The sequence below is a fragment of the Neopelma chrysocephalum genome, unplaced genomic scaffold (genome assembly GCF_003984885.1).
Source record: "Neopelma chrysocephalum unplaced genomic scaffold, ASM398488v2 Primary Assembly neopelma1_26, whole genome shotgun sequence".
NCBI lineage: Eukaryota > Metazoa > Chordata > Aves > Passeriformes > Pipridae > Neopelma > Neopelma chrysocephalum.
Window position 1 is genome coordinate 15,885,633 of NW_020897695.1, and position 23,289 is coordinate 15,908,921.

The following is a 23,289-nucleotide window of genomic DNA, read 5'->3' on the forward strand; positions in this document are numbered from 1 at the left end:
AATTTTTGGGCCTGCTGAGATGCAAGCATGCATCTGAAAAACGATAACTCTGTTCTGAACTGGTGTGGTCACAGACCTGCAATGATAGTGTGTGAGCATTAGCAGTCACCACTGTTTGGCTTTCAAGACCCTCCTTTGGTCATCATGACATCCACAAAAAAATTTCCCCTTTTAGTCCTCATTACCTCATAATTTGCAAGTAACACAGAGTGAAGGCAGATTGCTAATTACGTGCCAAGACTAATTTTCTTACTTTAAAAGGGTAAGTTTGGACTCTGCCTAGGGTAAAAGAAACAGAGGAGAAACAGTGAAGGAAACAGTGACTCTTCCTCCTACCCCTGCACTCCCCAACTCCCTCCTCATTTCCCTCTCTGCATGCCTGCAGCTCAGCTCCTTGGGCCATGTCAGTGGCAGACTCACAAAGTAAGGTGGTGGGGGAAAAATAACCCTTGGAGATTGAGCAGAGAGGGGGAATGGGGCAGGGTAAAGGACGGGAGAGGCTGTTAGAGCCGTTGGGGGGTGACAGTTGTGCAGCTGTGGGAGAGTCCCCAGGTGAGCGGCTGCTCCAAGACAGGGACAGGGTGTGCAGGTGGGCAGGGGGCTGGCGCTGCCTGTCTGCTCCTGGGTGGGCACCCACCTCAGGGAGGAGTGGCACCCAAGCTGATGTGCGATGGTGTGCTTGTCATGGAGAGTGTGTGTCAAACCACTGGGTGCACGAGTACCTGGGCGCTCTTCCGGGTTACGGTACCCTGCGTAGACACTGTCACCCCTGAACCAGTGTGTGCCTGTGCATTTTCTCACTTATATATGTTTCTCTGTGTGTGTGTGTATGTGTGTGTGTGTGTGTGTGCGTGCAGGAAGGGGTCTTACACCTGCATGCATGTGGGCTCACACAGGCCTGCTCGTGGGGAGGGCCTGCACAGATGAGTGTCCACCTGTGTAGTGCAGGTGTGTGTTGGCATGTTCGGGTGCCTGCAGAAGGATGAGTCTTCGCATGCACTTGTGAAAGCATGCAGGCATGCACGAATGTGCAAGCTGCAGTGTACCTCACTGAGTGTTTTCCATCCATGATTTTTTGTATTTAATCCAGTTTCATAGAATTCAAGGGTAGGGAGCAGATGGTCCATCAGACTGCTATCTAGGAACACACAAGGATCCGCTGTCATACACAAGAACTTATGCACAGGGAACTATATGTCTGTATGCATGTACTTACACACAGGTGCATGTTAAAATCTCACAAGCTCTTGAGTATCTTCATATGTACATCTTCTATGTATATATGCCAATGAGGGTTTGTACTAAGATATAGAATGTCTGTCTGCAAAGACTGTGCATATATGAACATCAGTTTGACACTGTATCTGGGTGTGCACCCAGGTCTGTTTTTATATCTGACTAGTTCAAGGAAGTAGTCTTGGTTGTAAAATGTGTAGTCAGAGGTGTAGCATTTGCACATCCATGATGAAGTACGGACAGCAAAATGCCTTGTATCAAGGCTAGAGAAGCATTTTGTCCATAGCATAGATAATGGAGAAAATATGCTGGCCTGTTCAGATTTTATCAGTATAATACTGACTGCATTACTGAGAGAATGGTATGTGAAAATTATATTTAAAAGTATAGATGTCATATGTAGCTTCACATGTCCGTCTCACACAGCTACTATTCCAGACTAACGTGTATCTCTATATTTGCATACAACAGCAAGTGTGTGTTCTGCAGTGCTTTTGTTTGTCATCTGAGCCTGTATGTCTGCATATTTTTAGCTGGGGAGCGTGTGTAGGACCATTGCGATGTGTAGGCCATTATCATGTGTGGTTTATGTTTTGCAGATCTAGCCTTGCAACACTTTGATTGTCATTGCTCAGTGACAGAAGGTAACAATGGAAGACATGCTCTTTTGCTGAAGATTTCCTACTAATATGCCATATTTCCATCTGTCAGTTTCCTCTAGATTCAATAGTAGTATCATGTCCTCTTTAAAAGACACAAATTATTGCCATGCTCTGTCTCACTACCTGGTTAAGGGATTTGAAGAAAGCCTGCATTTAAAATTTTATTTCTTAACAATATTTTTAGATCAGGGTTTAGATTAGAGTTCTCACATTGACCACTATGCCTCAGTCTGTGATCTGAAGGGAGCAGCTTTGATGGGAATATCAGGATAGTTCAAACTCTGGACATATTTACTTGTTGACTTGTCAGATAACAGTGCCAGTGGAGGTCACATTCATGGTGGCACTTTCATCTTACCCAAGATGAAGACCCCCATCTTAAACAAGAACTCTGGAAACTCAGGCTCCTGATGCAGTGATAACATTTATTGTTCAGTCAAGATTCATTTGGAAACTGAAGTCAATCCACACATGTATCTTAACTGAAATCGTTGTCCTGCCCAGTTCACAGCTAATTATCTACTGAAAAGAAAAAAAAAAGAAGAAAAGAAAAAAGAATTGTTTATTAATGACAGAATAATGAATGTATCAGGAATTAGTTTGGAAGATTAGTTATGGGGCACAAGCATGTCATTGCTTTTCATGTATCCCAGCAGACAGGAGGGTCGATTTGATGTTATCAGAGTGGAAGCCCTTTAATCGATATTTTTCTGAAATGGTCCAGTGTTACAGCAGCTGTCATCCCATCAAGGTCCCTGTAGCTATTCTAAAGAATTATAAGCTTGAAAATTGTTGAGGCCAAAAGTTTTGAACACCCTAGGAAATTAAGAAGGTAAATTTTGTTCTGTTTCCTGTACTATGGGGGCTTGGCAAACAGCATTCCCACATGGGGTATTAACTGCCACTGCTGTAGGAGCTTCAGTTGAGTTAATTCTAAGGGAATCAGAAGGCAGTGATCTTCTGAAAACCATATAAATCAGTTCTGCATGTCACACAGTTTTTTAAAAAACTGTTAAATGTGCTTCATATTTTAATATGTTTCCTATAATCATAGGGAAATGGCAAGCAAGAAGAAAGAAATCCCACTCCAGGTATAAATCTTAATTGTTTAAACTATTTGAGAGAGGAAGAGATGTTTTTTCTCCATTTTAAGATGTTAAAATGTCAGTTAATTTTTTTTCAGATCATAATAACCAATCAAGGCCAGTGGGATGAAATGCTGCAGACGAATGGTATAGTAGGTACTAAGAGTTGCTATTTTCTGTTTAATGTCTCATGGAAATATGTACAGTTTTTCATACTTATATATCATCTTTAATAGATACTCATAATGAACCTAGATGACTATGCCCTATTATCTTTTAAAGAAAGGCTATATGAATATATATTTATAAATGTATATCAAAGAATCATTTTCAATATGGTATTGTCTATGGTAGGGGGTTGGAAACTTCCATGGAAGGTTTTCCCTAAAATTTTGCACAGACTAAATTAATACTGCTGCATTCTTGAGAGTGCATGTTCTATGATGTGTATTATTCCCAGTTTTCAGTTCAGTCAGTCCAAAAACAATGTCTCCTAGGAATTGCATATGGGTAGGAGGAACAAATATGTAATGGGATCATATCTACAGAGGGTTAGTAATGGGAGAGAAATGATCTGCAGGTCAGGGAGGTAAAAGTCTTGTAGAAAAAAGACCTAGATAAGAATGAAAAGCAACAGTGAGAAAATAAAAAGAGCAACTAAAAGGAAAAGGAATATGAGAGAAAAGATGTACAAATTAATAATCTCAATTAATAGTCTCAAAAGTAGGTTTTCTACGTCAAAAGTAATTGAAATAAAAGAGGAAACTCTAATGTATCCACTGAATACCTCGACTTATTCATGATGCATTCATTGACTAGAAGAGGACTGAAAGATACACAAGAATACCTTCCCAGTGCTGTTGCAATCTAAACATAAATGTATCTCATTTTATAAGTTCTACAAGTCAGCTGTTTGTAATTCCAAACTATTACATTTTAGTAATAGATGTGTATCAAGCTTGGTGCGGTCCTTGCAAAGCTGTGATGAATGTATTGAGAAAACTGAAGAACGATTTTAGTGAAGACAATGTGTTACATTTTGCCGTGGTAAGGACTCAAATTCTGTGTGGGACTTTATTAACATTTTAATTTAAATATATCTTCTTATCTCCATATACAGAGCTTTCATTTTACTTTCTTTATGCTGAGTTGTCATAATTTTGGCCTACTTTGTCATATCTCCTCATATGACTTTGTCTAGAAGTAGATTAAAAATGGAATAAATATGTAAGAAGCTGTAATAAAAATGGAGCTGATATCCTAAAACTTTTGTTTTTCTTGATGAGATTGCAGAAATATTCAAAAGCCAGCCTATATGATTTTTAGTTTTACGTCTTTATATTATGGATTATCACATTTAAAATTCTTGTGTTCCTGAAAAATTATTGCATTTTTTATCTTAAATATTCCTTTGTATTTCATTTTTAAGAGAACAAAAAAAGGGAAAATTAAAAATAAATTATCACAGAACTGTAGTAGTAAAAATACCTATTTACACTAGTAGTATATATATACTTCTTCCTTTATGTATGTTATTATAACCTACTTGAGAAAATAGCATCAAGAGAAGATATTATTCCATGATTGATTGCTGTAATTGAGAAGACAATCCCATGTTACCAAAACAGTTCTTTCTTCATCACCATAAGGACTGTTACTTGTATTTAGGACTGCAGTTTGAGTTTGTAACACCAAAGCATGTAGGAGTGGGGTTTCTTGGGGGGCAAAAAGGTTTACATCTATCTATCTATCTATATGTATATAAACATATATATATGCATACACACTTTTGTAAGCAAACAATGTTTTTTGTCTGACTTCAGGCAGAGGCTGACAGCATTGAAACTCTGAAACCATTTAGAAATAACTGTGAACCTGTGTTTCTTTTTTGTGTTGTAAGTACATGGCATCAGTTTCTTTTAATGTGCTGCATAGTTTTGCCTTAACTTTTCAAGATTTTAAAATAGATGTGAAGCAGTATAAATTCTCTCTTTACATTTTACAGTATGTAGAACAGTATCATCAGATATTGTTTACTTGAGCTGTCTCCCATTCCTAAATCTGGTGGCTCTCGGGCACATTTTTGTTGTGGCTGTTGCACACACAGCCACAGAAGAGCTATGGAAGACATTTTTTTGGTAGTTACTTAGTGAGAAATCCATGTAAGTTTTCCAGGTTTGCATCACATAAAGTGCCTACATGAAGTTACACCGGAAATTATTGTTTTATGCACATTTTCCATCAGGGAAATAGAGTTTACAATTCCTGTTGCTATAAAGTTTTTAAGATAACAAATAAAAATGTGTTTGTCACACTTGAGGAACTGCAGCAATTAATCATATATTTATTATTTCTCACTGATGGACACAGAGAGACTGTTGTCCTAGGACACCACCATGGAACACTGCTCACTTAGGAAGTGGTGGGGTTTTTTTGCTTGAGGGTGCCAGGATTTGAATTCCCATAACTAGGGACCACAAACAACGATACTTTCAGGACACTTTCAGGTCTGAATCTGAATGCTGCCTAGAGAAGTTAGTAGTATCTTTGGTCATCATTAGTTAGCTTTGTTATTGTGCACATAAACATGGTAGAACATGCTCTGGAATGTAATGAAAAAAAAAAAGAACACAGAAAACTCCATGTTATAGAAATTACGAGCTAGTAGAATCCATATTTGCATTTGCTTCCAACTGTACTGTTAATGGTGAGCCTTGAAAAAAATGTGGAAAATTAGGTAGAGAAGGAAGTAAGGAATTAAAAGCAGGTTAATTCTGAACTAATAGAGACAGTAGTAGATTTGGTATTCCTTCATGGGCATAGGAAGTAGTCCTGTAGCTGGAAAATTAACAAGATATAACATGTTTCAAAAGCCGAAGTAAATGTGTAAACTAAGAGATGAAAACTCACTGAAAGTGTTATTTTCTCTTTTACAGAATGGCAAAATTATTGATATAGTGAGAGGTGTAAATGCTCCTCTTATAATTAAGAAAGTAACAGATCTAGTGGAAGAAGAGAGGCAAATTGCAGCTGGAGAGAAGGAACGCACCGAGGTACTCACAAATCAGATACTTAAAAATATTTGTGTGATAGTGTTTTAGGTAATGTTTAATTTTTTGTATTTTTGTCTTAACGGTAAAGTGATATATGTGACAGGCTTTTTTTGCAGAAATTTCGTAAAATTATCTGGGTTCCAAGAGACTCTTAAAGATCACAGGCAGTGACATCTTTCACTAGATCAGGTTGTTCAAAGCTGTGGGGATTGCTCTGTACTTAAAGAATCCAGAGGACTTTCAACAACTTTATTCACTTCTGACTTCCAGATAACATGAGGACATAAGGACAGCCTAGTATGACTTCACTGCAAACAATTCTACAGTCGGAATTTATAGTAATAGCAGAATTAATCCTCCCTTGCTGGATATTCTCTCCAGAAAAAAACAAATATCCATTATGGCTTAAAAACTTAAGAAATTTACAGATTAGCCTATTAACGCAAGAAATTGAGAAATGAACAAAATGTCACTAGCACATAGAGGTTTCAGTAATTTTTTTCTTTCAGGGATGAGTATTTTTAATATATAACTAGTAACTGCATCATATGAAACAGACATGAGAAATAGTTATGTCTCATTGCTTGTTTTGAGTGAAAAAGATCAAAGAACTCCACTTACAGTAAAAAGAGACTCTTAACAAACTGCAGGTCAAGGAAAACTAGATTGACCTAAGGTCTTTCTTAGGTCTTGCTTGTTTTCCACGATAGAAAATCTATTCTTAAATTAAGATAGAAGTGTTGTAAAGATCTGATAGCTGTGTTTGGTGACTTTACCTTTTAATGGTAGTGTACTTTTGCTCTATTTGCAATTACCTTAGGTAGTTGAACTTGTTTTTCTAGAAGAAGAATCATCAGAAGAGACTATTGAGGAGACTGCAGATGAGGGTAAATATATTTGATTGATTTTAGAAATGTTAAGAGGAAGAAAGGGAACAAATGTCTTTTGATTAGGAATTGTCTGTGTCAAGCACTAATAGACCTTCCTTTGGTTGAGTCAATAATATGAGACACTATGACTGAACTTTTTTCAGTAAGGAATTAATACATTGAACTGTCATCATTAATATTTTCACCCTCCCACTGGGAACCTTCAGACTTTAGACAGAAGTGATACATGCCAGGGAACTTTTCCATGTAAAATTAGGGCCTGAAAGTCACTTCTACACAGTCCCTGTGTTGGCTAGGTACTTTTGTTGAGGTGGAATACTATGATGGGGGCAACCTGAGAGGACTGAAAGAGTTAATTTGTGAAGTAATGGCATGCCTTGTATCTCAAATTATTTCAATTAACTCTTTCACCAGACTAGATTTAAGAACAGACTTATGTAAGAGCAAAAATTCATAGTATAGCATGATAAGCTTCCAAAACAAATGAAAAACATGCACCATCCTGTTTGCAAGTCCCCTGTCTGTGATTTATCTCAGGCTTCTCATGAGCTGAGACCTAAATCTTTTCTATTTTTATTGTTATCTGTGGCTACTGAATGTTCCTACACCTTCATATATACACAGAATGCCATTCTTCAATGTTGAGTTGGAACAAACCCCTCCCTCATCTCTTTCTTGACCTTGGTTGTGTTTTTTTTCCTGTGAGAAGGCATTAGATTACAGACATGAATTGTGTCCCTTCTTCCTCTTCATGCCTTCTTTATTGTATGGTTCAACTGACATATCCCTGACCTTAGCTTCAGCCAGTATTTTCTTCATAAACCCTGTGAGACCGAGTAGTATTATTATTTAGCAAGTATCTACAACCTTCACACTAATCCACAAAACCGAAATGTGATACAAAATCAGAGAACAGAGCTTTCAGCTCAGGTTCAGCTTCAGGTCAGGGGATCTCTCAGAAACTGTAATATATTAACCTTTTGGGGTAATATTTTCCTTAACACATGCAGGTGCCTATAAGTGTTTTCTAGTCTGCTGTTTCCATTAGCACTATCATTAAGTTCTTCTACAGTGTTCGGAATGGAATTGAGGTATATTCTAATGTTTAAGGTTCTGCAAAGATGATGCAGTGCATATTCCCTTCTGATCATTTTCAAGGATCTGTATGCTATGGATGTTGCAACAGTCTGTCTGTACTGTTACAGCAAGGAACACCTTATTTTAAGCATTAGATTGTACCAGCAAGCATGTGTGACCAACACTTATTAATTGCAAATGACTTCAGCATTCACAATGCCAAAGAATCAAATATATTCTATGACAAGAACTGCATATTTTACAGGGAATCTCCAATATTTTACAGATTTTCACTTAGTGAATTTCCTTTAGTAATAGTAATTCCTTTCACATTTCTACTCTTGTACATACAGAGCTCCCTAGATAAAGCCTCCATCTTAAGATGAAATTTTTTCACCATAGCTACCTGCATGTGAACCATTTCTCCCCAATATTAACCCCCCAAAAATGTGGTTCATCAGGAATGTGGATTCCAGGGATAGCCAAGGGTGGTCCTGCACTTCAAGACATGCTTTAAGTGCTGGAGTCAATTTTTGGAACCACTGTTTGGCCATCTCAATATTAAAATGGAGAATTATTTAGAGAAACCCACTTGTAAACAATGAAGCATTTCGTTTCGTAGCGTATTTATTTTGATGAATGTATTAATTAACATGTTACTCTTTTTTCCCTTTTCCAGAAGAAATACTCAAATATTCTGTTGGAATTATAAAACCTAATGACGTCCTAGAGGGACGTGTAGAACAAATTAAAAAAAAGGTAGAGAGAATTTTAAAATATTAATTCATTCTATTTATTTAAGAGGCATAGTAGCAAGATGTAAGACTAAGTAGATCCTAATTTATGCCCAGGCTTTAGAACAAGATCTGTTAATGTTTCTCTGGTAAGGATGATAAAAGGACAATAATTTTGACCTGAAATAATATGGTATTCAAATTTATACTATTGTTTTAATATTTTATGCCAGTAGATGAGGTAAAATATTGACTCACACTGATTCTGTTACCAAAAAAAAGCCTTATAACACTGTATATCAAGATAAACTCATACAAATTTTAAAAAGTGACCTTTGCATGAAAGGAAATCAGAGTGCTATATAGTTCGTTTCTGCAATTACTCTACCGTGGCCAGAAAATAAGGTCAGAAAAAAAACAAAATACCCCCCAGAAAACAAGCAATGCTTGAAAATTATTTAGCTGGGGCTGAACAGCTGCTACTTGGCTTATGAGGTGTGCACCTACACTGTTTCCACAGTCAGCCTTGTCGAGGCAGTCTGGAAACACTCTGCAGCATCATAGGGGCTTTTAAAGAGCAGAGTGCCAGTAAGCAGATTAATATTACCATATGATCAGTATTGGGGCTGGACAATGCCTTTGTTATTAAAATATCAGTATATGGTATAAACCTCATACCAGTGGACTATGAATTTGACACAGGTCATATAAGCAGATATCACTTACATATACTTGAATTTAGTGCAGTAATGTAGCTTAAAAGAGAAAATAATAAGATAGATTTAATTTGTCTTTATTTGCTCTTTCTGAAGCCAAGTAGTTTAGCCTGATACAAATTGACCACAAGTGCACATCTACATGACTACCTTGATTATAACACAGTTTATAATAAAATTTTTAGAAGTATTTGCATATTAACCAGTCACAATGGGCAAAAGGAGTTTATTCAATGTGAAATAAAAGGGATTATTAACTACCGAATGAATGTACTCCATACATTGAACTGCACTATAATTTTCAAAAACATTAATTTATAAGTATTGTAATGCTGAATTTAGTGAAGTGCTTTGAAAGGCTGGAGGTTCAGTTTAGGCAAAGATAGCCATTATATTTTGAATACAATGGCAATATATTTTGAATTACAGGGAATTTTAAACTTAAGATAACTTTCAAAATCAATCTTTAGATTTACAATAACATACATTTTGTATATATCCATTTTCAAATGCCACTGAGTAATAACTGAATAATTGCAGATTAGAGATGCAGGATTTAACATTAAAGCAGCAGAGGAGAAAATGCTAACTGAAGAGCAAATCAGAGTGTTCTATGCTCGGAATAAAGACCAGGTAAAAGCAAACTAAAAACTTAAATGAAAGGAGCAGGTAAAACATATCACTGTAACTAGATGTGGTTGCAAATCTCTGTACTGTAATTTTTTATGTCAAATAACTGAATTAATGTAGATTTAGTTCACAAAAAATTTCCTTCACTCTTGTCATTCACATTTTAACCTGTAAAAACACAGTACTTCCTTAAAGTAGTTCCATGACTTCCTTTATCTCAATTAATTAATTTTGTTTTAGACATCTGATAATGTTGTCTCAAATGGCTGATCAAAAAACTTCGCAAACAATCTAACAGGGTTCTGACTAATGTATGTGAATGCCAGTTTTGAATAGGAATTTATGAGTTACTTTGAAAGGATGATTGTCTCATTTCTGATTATAAACTCAAGAGTTCCTGCAATTCATGATGGAAAATTATGTTTTTTAGCCTGACTTTGAGGAATTTGTTCAATTCATGATGAGTGGACCATGCCATGTTTTGGTATTCACTAAAAAAGAAGACACTGGTGCTATTCCTCACTGGAAAGACCTACATGAAACACATGACAGTATGTCTGAAAAGTCTGAGCCAGAGAGGTAACTAGCAGTGAAAATGTGTATGTGTGATTCAGTTACAGTGTCCAGAGCACACCACAAATCAAGACATGTTCTTACAGATGCAGATGTGCCCATGTGCACAGGGTTCAGGAGCAGGCAGAGTTCTTCACCTGGTTCTTCACAGGACCACCACTAGAGATGCAGTTTCAGAAACTCCATACTTCCTAGTTAAAGATGACAAGAAAATGTCTTTGATCTCTTTGAACTAGCCTTGAATGGGTTCTCAGACCAGTGGGAGCAATGCTACACTTCAAAAATGATGTAGTCCAGGCAATTCTACTTCATACTCATTCACCCAGACCAAGTGACTGCCAGCACTGCCGACCGAAGGTTGCACTTTTTCCCATGTTCACTCCTTTGTATCCTGGGAAGCTTTATATGTGGCTCAGAGGAGACCAGGGGACACCTGAGGTATGTTGGTCTCCCTGGGAACACTGCAAAAGCCATCAGAGAAGGGGTAGCATACTGGGGTTTGTGTCCCCACTCTGCTCCGTGACACATAAAACATTGTAAGGATTAGTCGTTCACAATCATGGTATCTTGAAATGTCTGTTTTATTTCTGTACTGAGAGTTTGTAGAGAAAGAGGATGATAGTTGTATACACAGCTTTAGACAATAGAGTGTTCACAAAAATTCAAATATTGAATCAAGTTTTACATTTAGACAAGAGACTTACTTAAAGTAACAGGAACTGAAATACTTTGTCCAAGAAATAATTTGTCATAATGATTGATATTTTTGTTGATGACTGCTGTATCCCTTTCTGCATTAATTTAGTACAACTGAGAAATACTGCATTTTATGTAAGTGGCCAAGAGGGACTTTATTTACATAGCTATATAAACCTTAGAAATACAGGTAAGTAACAATGAGAAGTGTCTCTGTTAAAGACAATTCTGTATTGCTATCATTTTTATGATCATGCTGTACACAAATAAAGCACAAACCTTTTATTGATCATTTATTATACACTGTACCCTTGCCAGTAGTAATTCTTTCTCATGAAACAGAGGGACTGTCTTGAATAAGCTAGAGGGGAATTACTAAAGCTGCGTTACTGAGATTTCTCTTTCAGAGCACATGAGGCACATGAGGCATTTTTTGAGAAGATTAATAATTGTCTTCTCAGAAACATTATTTTGCTCATGAATCTGAATTTAATGAAAGCTTAGTTTTGCATTCTATTCTTATGTTTCACTAAATTTTAACATACAAGTACAACTTCAAGAAGCCAGCTTATTAACACTACACATGCAGTGACTTAAAAACTGTATTACTTCATGTTTTGTTAGTGGGCTAGCACTCGTGGAAGCTGAGAGTCTAGTAAATCTATGTGACGTGCAAGACAGTATTGAAGATGCCAGCAGACAACTTGGCTTCTTTTTCCCAAATTTTCATATACATAAAACAGGACAACAAGTTGAAAAGACTTTGGCCATAATTAGACCAACTCTCTTAAAGGAAAGACGAAGTAAGTGTTAATAATTGTATTTTGTACCTGGGGTATATAAGTAGTCTCATATTTTGAATTTTGAATTAAAAATTCTAACTTGATTAATGAAATGTTTTTAGGTTATATTGTCTCCCCAGAATTAGGCCAACAGTAATTTTTGTCTGGAATGAAGTTATATGGTTAATGTTTTTCATATATTGAGAATGTAAACATCAATGCTATTTTGTTCCCTTTGTTGATTTTTCAAGAAAGTCTGTAGATTGTATATTTGGATGGAATATTTCTAGAAGACATCTCAGATAAGCTAGTATTTTCAAATGTTATATAGAGGACCATATTTCCCACCATAACAAAGTAGCTGATATTCTTGAATGGCAGCTCCAAGACAGATCAATGGCAAGGTGAAAAAGATCCAGTCTAAGATATTCTGTGCTGCATAAGGTGGTGTTGCTCAAGGGCAGGTCTAAACAGAAAACATTTTTACACATTAAATAAAAAAATCTACCCCATTAACATGAACCTTCATCCAAACAAGTTTACTTTTCTTTTCAATCATATACTTGCATTTCTTCCTAGATTTCAGATAACACTTTTATTTCTAACTTGAGAATCTCTGTACTTGAAATAACCTATACACAGGATCTGAAAGACTACAATTTTGATCTTTCCTTGGGTATTTATATTCTTGATGGTTGTCTAGTATGTTGCTTAGAGAAGCAGTTCGGGAGATAATTACATCGTCTGTAGGTAATTACAGAGTTATTTTGACTTGTGCCAAATACTGCTCACTTACCCATGTGGTCTTGTAAGACTTAGTTAAATAAACATTCATCTATTCAAGTTCCTTAGACCTTCTTTCGGTCATAGTAATGTATATCATATTCCTCAGTCAGTAATTCCTAATGAGGTTTCGGAAGTAAGAGAAAACCTTAAGAAGATGAGGATCAGCTTTCTGAGTGTTCAGGCAATTACTGAAGCCCAATAACATTTGCTTTATATTAGTTTTCTGTTCTTTAGTTAGGAAATTAATTCACCTGTAAAAATTTAACATTATCATTGAAAAGTCCATGCAATTTCTCTAAAAGTGTGCAAAGTAATGCATGGATGGCCATTTAGCATTATTTCAATATATTTAACAGATTCTATCATGCAAAGGATAAAGGACGATGGCTTCAAAATAGCAATGCAGAAAGAAATAATCCTATCTGAAGAACAAGTGCGTACATTTTACAAAGAGCATGTAAATGAAGACTACTTCCCTGTCCTTCTAGAGCAAATGACCAGGTATATTGAATGAAAAATGAGCATGTGGATCTATAGATAAGACTGAAATTTTCACGGAATCACAGAATCAGAAAATGGCTCACGTTGGAAGGGACCTTTAAAGTTATCTAGTTCCAACCTCCTGCCATGAGCAGGGACACCTTCCACTAGACCAGGTTGCTCAGAGTCCCATCCAAATTGGCCTTGAACACTTCCTGGATAATACATGGCTATAAGATACATATGTATCTAAAACCTTAATAAAAGTCAAAACAGGATCAGATAACTGCAGATAATGAGATAATTCCCAGGTATAACAAATAAATAAATAAATGAGGCTTTCAAAAACTACCAGCTACTCCATATCTCCATATGTACGATGTCAAAGTCAGCAACCAAGTCCATTGTTTCGGCTGAAACCAGTTTAGCTCTGCTCTGAAAGGCTGCATTTAGGTTGTCTATAGGAGAGCTCTGAAATCTTCAACCAGGCTATGTGTTGGATACCTTGGGAGGAGAAATTAATCATGTCTGGATATTCCATTCATATGAAGTTAGGATATGGTTGGGGCATGAACAGTGTTTCTACATCTTGCTGTTGTGATAAAACTCAGTTCCTCTGCAATTTAAATTCATGTTAAGCCTCATAAGGTTTTATCAGACTGTAGTTGTTTAAACAGAGGTCAGTTTTAAAGTCCTCTAATACTATGGCTCATTTTCCTAGCCAGGACTACATGTAATCAAATTACTTTTAAAAAGTACTGGGAGTTTGTTTTTTTTTTAATGCTAGTTTACCCATTTTACAGTGGTCCAACTCTTGTATTGGCTCTAACACGTGAAAACGCTGTATCACACTGGAGAAGTTTACTGGGCCCAAAGACCCTTGAAGAGGCTTGCAAAGAAAATCCAGAGAGGTATAAGCCACAATAGTAAACCATCATTCACAGCTTCCAATTTACTTTCATATTTCTCATCTCAATGAATACAACATTCCAACTGGTGTAACTATAGTGCCATCATCTGGAAACTGATATGCATTTCTGCAATTTGTTAAGCTTTTCTTGGAAGTAGGAGTGTATTACACATAGAAATTATGGCATCTTTTGAGAAATAATGGATGGTAAGAATAATAAAAAGCTGAGTTTAAAAAAGGGTATTGAAGTGAAAGGGGATCTCTTGAATCAGAGAAAAAATGTTGGTAAAATCTATTCTTTATAGTGTTTTTTTTCTTGAAATACCACTATTATTTTTTAGAACAAATGATTTTTCTCTTTGCTTAATGAAAATTTTGTGTCAGTAGAGTATTTTATTTCTGACTTAAGTTTCTCCTACACATTTTATAAACGGACATCTGAGTTCTACCTATATCATATTGTTCTAAGAAAGTGCTGTGGTATCATCTTACCTGTTGCTGATAGAAGTGCTGTCTCATTAAGAAAGAAGTGGTATTTCTTAGAAATATAACAAGATGAGAGTTGGGAGGGAAGGTGTTCAGATTTCAGATTGTCAGATCAACACTAATTTATATATTATAATATATAATAATATAATATAATTAAATAATGTATATATTTATATTCATTCGGTCAAAGCTAATTATAATTCATTGCTCAATTCATAGCTATTCCTTTAAGCAACTTCACTCTTTTAATGACTCTTAGTTTGCGTGCACAATATGCAGTCGACAACGTACCTATTAACCAGCTGCACGGCAGTTCTACACCTGATGACGCTCAGAAGGAATTAGAGTTTTTCTTCCCTGAGGAGCAAACTTTTGCATTAATCAAACCTGAGGCTGCTAAGACTCATAAAGGTAAGTCATTTAGAAAGTATGGGCTATGTCTACCGACGCAGACATTTCTACAAAATATTAGCAACGTACGCTGCAGTAAATCACATCAAATGCATTCTTTTGACTCTCTGAAATGTATTTTCTGTGCAGAGAAATAATTTTACAGGGCTTGCATAATTCAGATTGAGATCTCAAATGTGAAATTTCCTTTGCTTAAGCTGCCTATAGGTCTTTCTTCACAAGAATAATGGTGAATTGAAGAAAGAGAGTTCTTAGATAAGTTAAACTGTTTAAAGGCTAGCTGCCTAGCACCCTTTTAAGTCAAAGGAGAGAGACTATCCAAAGTTATGTTACTTACTTCAGACAGGTATCTCTACTGACTCAAAAGGGGTCATTGCTCAATTAGATCCATTTCTATCCTTGGTTTAACTTGCCATTAGACAAGGGGAATAAGGAGGAAACATCAGAGTAAAAAGTAAAAAGAGTACCATGTACATTTTGGAATCATGTCTTAAAGATTTTTGAAGCCACTTTTTAAAAATCCTATATCCTGAGCCTCTTCTGATCATTATTCTTTTCTATTCTATTTAAAATAAAATTCAATAGTCTTTCTAATGCTAATTCATCACTGGCTTTTGTGAGTCTTTCTACTCCTCTTGTAACAATCCAGATTGATTCTGGCAGGCCAGCTGGTACTTGATATAGCATAACAACTACAGTCCACATTTTATCCAGTGTGAGAACAGTGAATGCTACTGGTATAGTTCGTAACAGTCTAACACCTTCATCAAGATGGACAATGCGATTACAATGGTTTCTGTACATTTTATAGGACTGTTGAAGTGTTTATTATGTTGTTCATGGGTGTTTGATACTGTAACAAGAATTGTAATAGATATTGGTGATTTTTTTTAAAAAAGACACCTAGTATTTTCTGAAACTTTTAAAGTTTGGGTGTGTTGGGAGTTTTTTGCATCTAAACCATTTCAATCAAAAATGAGCTTGTTTGTTATTCTCCTAGATGACATTATTGAAAAAGTTAAAGAGGCTGGATTTAGCATCTCAAAGATAAAAGAAGAAGCTTTAACTCGTGAAATGGCTGCACAGTTTTACAAGGATCATGAAGGAAAACCCTTTTATGAACAGTTAGTGTCTTGTATGACTGAGTAAGTATTTTCTTTTACAGTACTGAGGTATGTAAGTAGACATCACACTTTGAATTTACAGTGTCAACAAAATATGCTACACCGTAAATGGTATAAGGATTTTACATTCTGTCACTCTTTCTGTCAAGTTTAGAGGCTTCTAGCACAGAATGCTCTTCCTTTAAAAGGAAGATTTAAAATTCTTTCCAAACTTATATGTAGTGACTATTATTTTGGAATTTTTTTTCTCAAAAAAGGAACTGCTTTCCAATGGAATGCTTGTTCTTCCCATGCAGGACAAAATATCTTTCTCACAATATTGTTAGTATAGCTGCCGATAAAACAGTATGTATTGTCTTGCTCCAGAAATTATCGGGTGAGAATATTTTTGGACAAAAAGCCCAAATCTAAATACCTGCTCATCATAATTATTTTGGCTTTTAAAGATGGGATATTGTCTTAAATGAAGCACTCAGTAACAAATATTAATACTTAAACAGTTTAACAAAATTCAGATAGTGCAATGCTTATCATAAACCTTCATGGTACCTCTGAAGTCAAAGCTAAGTCTGCATCTCATAATAAAGAGCTTTCTTATACTGATTTTACAGAGGTCCATCAGTGATAATGATCTTATCAAAGGAAAATGCTGTGGAAGAGTGGAGGAAACTAATGGGTCCAACTGATCCAGAAGAGGCAAAGAAGATCTGTCCTCAATCGATTCGAGCTCAGTTTGCACATGATATTTTGTCTAATGCTGTTCATGGATCATCTAATAGAGAACATGCACTGAAAAGCATTGAGTTCGCATTTGGAGAGATTGGTACAAACTAAACAACTAAGATGCAATCTCTGGAAATTGATGTTCATGTCCTCAGATGCATTTATCTACCTAACAATCTATATTTAAGACTACATAAACACACATATTTTCCTTCATACTTCATCCAATTTTGATCAGGCAGCTTTTTATTATCAGCTTTTCCATATTGCAAAGCATATTGATGTAACAAATAGTGCTTGCTAGAAGTTTGACATTAGTAATGATTTCTTTATGTATGCTTAGTAGAGTGTTGTTGGGGTTTTTTGTCACTTTAACAGATTTATGCCTTTCCAATAGTTTCAGGATTCTAAGGTGTTTTGTATGTAGCTATCTTAAAAAGAACAGGGTCAAGGAAGGTGATTAAAACACTATCAATGACACATCCATTGTGTCAAGCCCTACAGTTCTAACTGTGAGCCAAATGGGGCTCCTGGGCTCATTGGCCAACTGTATGCGTATGCATCCCTGGTGAGGCTGCTCTGAGCTATCAAGGCCTGCTGGTTCCCTCGGGGCCCTGAAAAACATTTGCATTGTTTATTTATCCTTTCCCTAAATATCTTCTAACAATTACTGTAGCAGGTTGGATAATAAACCAGAAGGTCCTTTCCAGCCCATTTACTTAATTCAAATATATCAAAGGAACTAAAACATAAAGCCAGCTCTTACATAACAGCTATTCTTGACATATGCCTCTTTGCCAAACTAGTGAATTCATATCCTGTCCAGTCTAACTTGGCTGGCCTCCATAAAGAACACAAATATTATTCTGCAGCTGATATATTCTCACTTTTGCTGTCTGAGTCTGTTGAAACCTCAGATACTAAAGAATGGCATTCAATTAAAACATTGCATTGATTATAAGTGCAAAGTCCAGAAAAATGAAGTCTTTCTCACACTTTCTTTATTTTTCCTATTGTATTTAATACAACTAGCTGTTTAAAAGAACTTCCTGACAAATATTTCTGTTGTGATGGGGCATTTGTTATTATAGACATTCCTCCTGCAGAAGTTGGACTAAGCATTCTCCTGGTGACCCATTTTCACCTACAGCTACTTTACTGCCATGAACTCGGCTTGAGGCTACCTAGCCTGTAGGAAGTTGTGATTAGTACAGAATTTATATGCCACCTCAGTGAGGTGACTTCTGAGAAGCATAATTCAGGACTGCTGTATGTTCTTTGGCTTTTCTTTTACCCATTAAAACTGTTCTTCCTGGCTTTATTTCAGCACTCAAGGTCTTTTGGGGTGCTGGCATGTTGTACTTTGAACCAATAAACAGCCTCAGAGAAGGCCTGAGTAGACAATTTCAGATATATCAATTCTGCTCATTTCCTGAGATCTTTGCTGGAGCTAATGGCTTCTCGATCAGTGAGGCAAATACAATGTTGAAAGTTTAGATGGGTTTATTTTTTGACAGGAGCACAAATGCTGAAAACAGCAAAATGTGTTTATGTCTAATTAAGAGTTCATGACACATCTGGTGGAGGTTCACAATCAAATAGCTTGGTAGGCTTCATACACAGGTTATGAATACTGTGAATCATTTATTGCACTGGTCTGAGAAATTTCAATTAGCTGGGGGGATACTGTAGCTTAACCTCTGCCTATTTAAATGTAACAAAATTTTATATACTGAGTTATTGTTTGTTTAACCATTATCCTTCATCCTCCATTACATCGCTCTTAATCAACATAGCATTCTTGTCAGCTTTGTTTCACTCTTGGATGTTGAAGGATTTAGTTTATTTGGGTTCATATACTTATGTGTGTCAATTATGAGCCCTGCTTTGTACTTGGTTAAAGCAATCCAGTAGATTACATTGAAATATTATGCATAGATTTATGGCAGTTTTTTGTTCATGTTGCCTAAGTATCCAAACTCATATTGAAATGTGGGAGGATTTGATTTATTAATGCTCATTTTCTTCTCCCAAATATGTCCTTGATCTTAATGTCTTTTAACAGCTTTGGAAACAAAGAATTTAACAGATACATCTCCAAACATCAAAAAATAACTGTTTCAGTCAGATGATGAAGAGATTCAGATTTGCAAAGCTTTTATATCTTTGAGAAGCAGTCTTTTGTAGAATTATCAAAATATGTACTCAAAAGCATGGTAATCAAAATACTATCAATATTTTAAGAGATAACTTCATCTCTTTAAAAGTTATTGCCCACATAATTTATACTACCATGCACTCTTCTTTGAAAATTATATTACTGTGACATTGATATGGATGTAATTTTTAAGAATTTGAACATTTGTGATGGGATTGGCAAGCATTTGATTTAGAGAGTTGGGAGGAGTGTATTCCAACATAAACTCCATTGAATCTCAAAGATTATAATCTTGCAATTAAATTTACACAATTCCACTGCCAACAAATCTTACAGAAAATCTGACTCTGCCCATTTATCTCATATCTAAATGCCAGTTCAAAAGAGAATGTGGCCTTCGTGACTGTTTATTTAGAAAATATCTTGTGGTTCATCATAGAAATAGGTGGTGCAAAAATGTGATTAAAATTCTTCCAACAGTAACAAAAGATAGCATAGTTATTTTGTCCCAGCAGGAGAGAAATGGAACCACAGGGCATGTTTATTTGTACCACAGACCACATATTTCCTTGTTTGGGAACTTTAATAAAATCATAATCTGACACTAAAGACTATATTAAAGATCCATTTCAGTTAGAATGATAAACAAGAGGGGGTTATAAATCTTAAAATACTGTTTAAGAAGAATAAGTATGTCTGATTGTAGTGAGGTTTTGTACTGAATTACAGCATAAAAAAATAAGGCATATGGGGAAAAAGTTCTTTTTCCTGCCAAGAAGACGGAGTCAATCAGCTTGTGGTTGTGTACTGCTGCACTATTTTTCCTTTGTTCTGACTGCTGAATGAGCTACACTGGCAAGCTGGACCTTGCAAGTATCTAAATATCTGTTCACTTTGTCCACAGCTCTTTGTGAGCAAATGATCAGCTTTCTGATTATCTTGTTCAGAAGATACATACTGATGTGCTCTGAGTATCTACAAATTAAAGTTTTCATCACACTTTAACCACAAGGAATCAAAATACTGAAGGTGTTGATCTGTTTGGGGCATCTCTTGGTTAATCTGATGCATCCATTAACCTTGTATCTGGAATATAGACTGCCTGACATATTTAAGGGTCACTTTAAGGGTGTGATCCTCATCTAGAAAAAAGGAGTGTGCCCTCCCTTCTATATGTTTTTCTTTATGCTCGTTGCCACACTGATTTATCCACAAGCCTTTTGGTTGCAATAGGAGCCAGTCTGATATTAATTGAATAATTTACTATTTACTGCATATCTAACAAGCAAGTTTGAAACCCTGTTTTATATTCCAATAAAGCTGTTGTTTAATTTCAGAGATGTTACAGGGAATATAGTGTCAGCAGTTGCAATTGAGTGTAATTTTTCCAGAAAGCCTTGACCAGGTCTAATTAGAAGTAATGTACCTCTGTAGAAATTAATGACAAGTTAATGTTTGTTTTATTATTATAAAAGGAAACATAATTTTGAATGTTTGTTGACCCATATTGACATATTATATTTATTTACAAAATTATTGGAGCTGATGTGGTTTACCAGAAAAATCTGGTTGAGGAAACATTTTCAGATATGCATTTACATTCAACTACTAAGCACAACCAAAAAGCATGTGTCGGTTTTGCATAATTGGAGTAAATATTTTTTCAGGTTTCATTCATTTGGAATACAGGTTACAATTCTGGATAAAATAATTTAAGAGCTGTTTGAGTATTTTGGACTGGAAATCTTCTTTTTATTTACTTAGGAAGTATTTCTGTTGTATGCACCGAATGGACGAAAGTTGCAACACTGAATTGAAGTGACTGGGTCATTCAGGTCTTGGAGGGTGGTTTATGGTTTTTTTAAAAATGTGTCTCATAAAAGAGTTCTGATTTGCATTTACAGTGAGCTTCTAAAATGGTGCCAATCATTCACAATTAGAGTAAATATTTTTTCAGGTTTCATTCTCTTGGAACTGAGGTTAGAACATTCAGTGAAAATACTGAATGGCACTTCTTACTAAACTAGGTACATGTGTGTGGGAGGTAGTAAGAAATGCACTAGAAGCATATGTTTGGTGTTCCAGGCAATTTTTGGTTTATATGGAAAGAATGCCAAGCCCCTCAGTAAGAAGACAGCTATAACACTGAGAAAAAAACATTTGACACTTCAACGATTTGGCCTGTTAATTTATCATCTTTAAGTAGGTACAGTAATTACTTTCATCCATCACCAAACTATTTGCCTGCTCTGTTAAATCAAGGTTTCATGACTCTGGTGCTGGGGTGCACTAACAAGAACAGCTATACCCAGCCATAGAGGTACATGACGAGAGGTGAATTGGACCTTTTGCCCCATGCTGGAGAGTGGAGTTGGTGAGTGGACCCGGTGAGAATCCATTTGCCTGTTCTAACAGGCCTCACTGATTTAACATCTACTTCACACCTTTACAAGTGAAGGAAAGCTGGCTGGCGGGTGCGGAAGTTCTGGGCCAGGATTCATCTGGCATTTGAAGTCACAGGAAGTTAATAGTTGTAAAAGATTTTCAAAATGGAATGACTAGCATTAGTGCTGAATTGGGTTGACCTGTGGCTTCTTAAAATATAGGAAAAAATGGATTTGGAAAAGCACACTACCTTACTCATTCATCCCTTGCACATCTCTTCTTTGTATTATGATACCCCTGCTTTTTGTTGTATTGCCTTTCCTTCTTGCATATTTTTACCACATCAGAATGAAAGTTAGTCAGCATAAAGCATACATAAAAGTGTCAAGAATTTAGAAACACCTGGCTTGGTGCATCAAAGTTTATTCCAGCATACTGGAATGGTCAACTTGCAGCAGGAATTGTGACAGTTCTCTAGAGAAAATAATTTTGACATTTTCTTCTCTGACAAAAAAAAAAGTTAGTTTGATTTTAATAGTTGTAAAATAATATGTAATGCTGCTATCAAGTCTAGGTAGCTGTTCCAAAAGTTTCATTGAACAAACAACACACTTGAATATGTTCACAATAAAACTTGTTAAAGTGTAATATCATGACTTCAGTATTAGTTATTTCAACATCCCATTGATAGGACTGTTGTTCGTTCTCTAATAGCTAACCATATACATATTTACGGGGGTACTTGAAATTGGAATCAATAGATAATCAAAGCTTAAGAACTCCTGCTACACAGTACATAAAACTATTCTAGAAGCTTTCCAATCATACTGAACTTTTAGATCCTGCTTACTTAAGTATTTTCAAACTTACCTAAATTAGTCACCTCCAGTGAAATTCTGTCTCCTTTGATTTCCATTTCAGTTTTTCCATTTCATTGTACAGGATTAAGATTTTTTCTATAGTCTGTATTTAGGCACCTAAATTTGTGGTCTGTTTTTTTAAACATGTCAAACACACCTAATTCCCACTAAAGTCAATTGATGGTATATATGCTCAGCATTCCTGGCAGCTGGAATGAATTTTGGATCTAATTCTGCAGGCGTTCCATGGAGATAAATTTCTGCACCTGCCCAGAATTGGTGGTAAGGCCACATTCAAATGCTGACCTTTGCATATTTTAACCAACTGCTCAAAGCTCAACCAATGACCATGTTGGTTGTTTTTCCCCCCCCTGAACTGACCTAAATGCTATTATTCCATCTTATGTAACACCTCTGCCTCTTTGTTTTAGGCATTTTAGCTTGGCATCTATGTCTCCAACTTGTGCTAGCATATATCAAGTATATAACTGCTGCTACCAAAATCACTCCTGCATATTCAGCCTTGAATTTCATGCATGTAAATTTCATTGCAATTCTTGTAATAACAAAGATCAACATACTGACATGACAAATTGTATCTCTTTATGTTAATCTACACAGAACTCCTTTTTTTTTTTCTGAGGTAGACCCTTTGTTTTATAAACACCAGGATTGGTAAGTCTAGCCCTTAGTTTTCCTGTAGCAACTCTTGAAGGTCTTTCAGATTTCTATCATGAGCTCTTCTGATCTTAATGTAGGTGACCTTATGTGTTAAATGAAATTGAAATCAGAATGTGTTATCTATGCTGCCTCATCCAAGCACACCTTG

The 23,289-nt window shown here is 35.8% G+C and overlaps 1 protein-coding gene across 2 annotated transcripts; it reads left to right on the plus strand.

Annotated features, from left to right (window-relative positions):
• Positions 1–515: 515 nt before the first annotated feature.
• Positions 516–22,225, plus strand: NME8 (NME/NM23 family member 8). 2 transcript variants are annotated; one of them, XM_027675686.1, is made up of 17 exons: positions 516–589; positions 1,836–1,880; positions 2,953–2,989; positions 3,082–3,139; positions 3,924–4,030; positions 4,807–4,878; positions 5,920–6,036; positions 6,857–6,923; positions 8,683–8,762; positions 9,994–10,086; positions 10,514–10,662; positions 11,977–12,155; positions 13,277–13,421; positions 14,204–14,311; positions 15,059–15,210; positions 16,211–16,355; positions 16,946–22,225. In XM_027675686.1, the coding sequence occupies exons 3-17, from the start codon at positions 2,957–2,959 to the stop codon at positions 17,166–17,168; spliced, it is 1,728 nt and encodes a 575-aa protein (XP_027531487.1). In that variant the 5' UTR covers positions 516–589; positions 1,836–1,880; positions 2,953–2,956; the 3' UTR covers positions 17,169–22,225. The 2 variants fall into 2 exon arrangements, with proteins under 2 accessions (XP_027531487.1, XP_027531488.1); XM_027675687.1 differs by lacking the exons at positions 516–589; positions 1,836–1,880 and having other exon boundaries at positions 3,082–3,135; positions 8,680–8,762.
• The last annotated feature ends 1,064 nt before the right edge of the window (positions 22,226–23,289 follow it).

Excerpts from the sequence above, each read along its gene's own strand:
- NME8 (XM_027675686.1), top strand. The coding sequence starts at position 2,957 with ATGGCAAGCAAGAAGAAAGAAATCCCACTCCAG. Across the intron at positions 4,879-5,919 it reads CTGTGTTTCTTTTTTGTGTT|AATGGCAAAATTATTGATAT; the intron begins GTAAGTACATGG and ends TCTCTTTTACAG. Across the intron at positions 6,924-8,682 it reads TGAGGAGACTGCAGATGAGG|AAGAAATACTCAAATATTCT; the intron begins GTAAATATATTT and ends TCCCTTTTCCAG.